The following is a 1335-nucleotide window of genomic DNA, read 5'->3' on the forward strand; positions in this document are numbered from 1 at the left end:
ATATACATACATATACATATATATGTATACATACATATACATATATATGTATACATACATATACATATATATGTATACATACATATACATATATATACATACATATACTCATACATACATACATACAACTAATGAAAGTTACGTGGTTTTGTTTAAAGGTAGTCTTTACTAACATGGCAGAAAGTATCTGTTATGTAATGGTGTGACAGAAGCTGTTCGGTCAAAGATAAACTAAAGGTGGTAACTCACATGTGTGAAGGCATTCTGTGATAGTGGTGGCATCAATGAAGAAGCCGCAGCAAAGTGCACAGCGGATGTATGGATAGAACTGGTTGAGAGGGAGCTTAGGCTGTCAAAAAGGGAGGAAAAACAGTAATAAACGGGACATTTGTTTGTATTTAGTAAAGCGGAAGCAAAAAAAAAAAAAAAAGCCTTCCGATGATAATTTACTCACTTCGTCTGAGTCGCTGGTTGTCCCATCATTACTCCAATCACCAACTGACATACTCTATACTTCCGAACCGCACAACGTTATATATTTATTAACCAACTTTAGTCAAATTCAGAATTAGTTTATATAGTAAAATTAAATAGTAGTTCTCCGTTAAAACAGTTCTCACCCGGAGCAATTGTTTCCAAACTTACCGCTAGCCTGCAAACCGCGGATAGCACGTGGCTATAACGTTAAAGTAGCTCCTAATATAGCGGAGGAGAAAGAGCCTTTCAATTTCTATATCCACGGACTGACAGTCTGGTGCGTAAAAAGTGAAAATTATAGCACTTGTTCTGCTTTACTATATTTCCTCTAACAAAAATGTTCCCTCGCTGTAGGTTTAGAACATGAATGACGTCACACTTCCCGGTCTGGATTTTTCAAAATAAAGTAGTTCTTCTGCTTATGTGTTGCTTTTGCCGGTCGGCAAACTACTTAATGGCGCATTACCGCCACCTACTAGTAAGGAGTGCGGATCCGGAATTTAATAGGCCTACTCTTTTCAAAACAATATCAATAAAGTAAATGAAGATATAAATAAGTTACTTCCTATTTAATAAGACAGTATTCCGAAGAAACTGCTAAATTAAAAGATATAATTTCTTGTACCCTAAAACTTTTGGTACACTATAAAAACTCAAAGTAACTTTCAACCTTCATGGAATATTTTCAGAACTTTTGTGATTATAAATCACAACTAGTACTTTCATCGCAAATAAGCCACTTTTACCAGGGTGGGATTAATGTCTATGAGTAGCCCTGCCACACTCTACGTTACACGGCATGCATACTCCCCCTTTCCCCATTCGTTATAAAGATTGTGCAGGTTTGATATGTATATG

At 35.9% G+C, this 1335-nt stretch overlaps 1 protein-coding gene across 2 annotated transcripts in view; it reads right to left on the reverse strand.

Moving 5' to 3' along the window:
• Positions 1-857, reverse strand: part of pcgf6 (polycomb group ring finger 6) — an 11136-nt gene extending 10279 nt beyond the window's left edge. The window contains exons 1-3 of one of the 2 annotated variants that reach the window (XM_015369952.1): positions 646-857; positions 455-508; positions 250-349 (exon numbers count right to left, since the gene is read on the reverse strand). In XM_015369952.1, coding sequence (XP_015225438.1) covers positions 250-349; positions 455-505 — 151 coding nt within the window. In that variant the 5' untranslated portion in view covers positions 506-508; positions 646-857. Of the gene's footprint in view, positions 1-249; positions 350-454; positions 514-645 lie in introns of both variants that reach the window. The other variant, XM_015369953.1, reaches the window with a different exon arrangement.
• Positions 858-1335: the final 478 nt, after the last annotated feature.

Source organism: Cyprinodon variegatus, unplaced genomic scaffold, assembly GCF_000732505.1.
Source record: "Cyprinodon variegatus isolate N-32 unplaced genomic scaffold, C_variegatus-1.0 Scaffold40, whole genome shotgun sequence".
Taxonomy (NCBI): domain Eukaryota; kingdom Metazoa; phylum Chordata; class Actinopteri; order Cyprinodontiformes; family Cyprinodontidae; genus Cyprinodon; species Cyprinodon variegatus.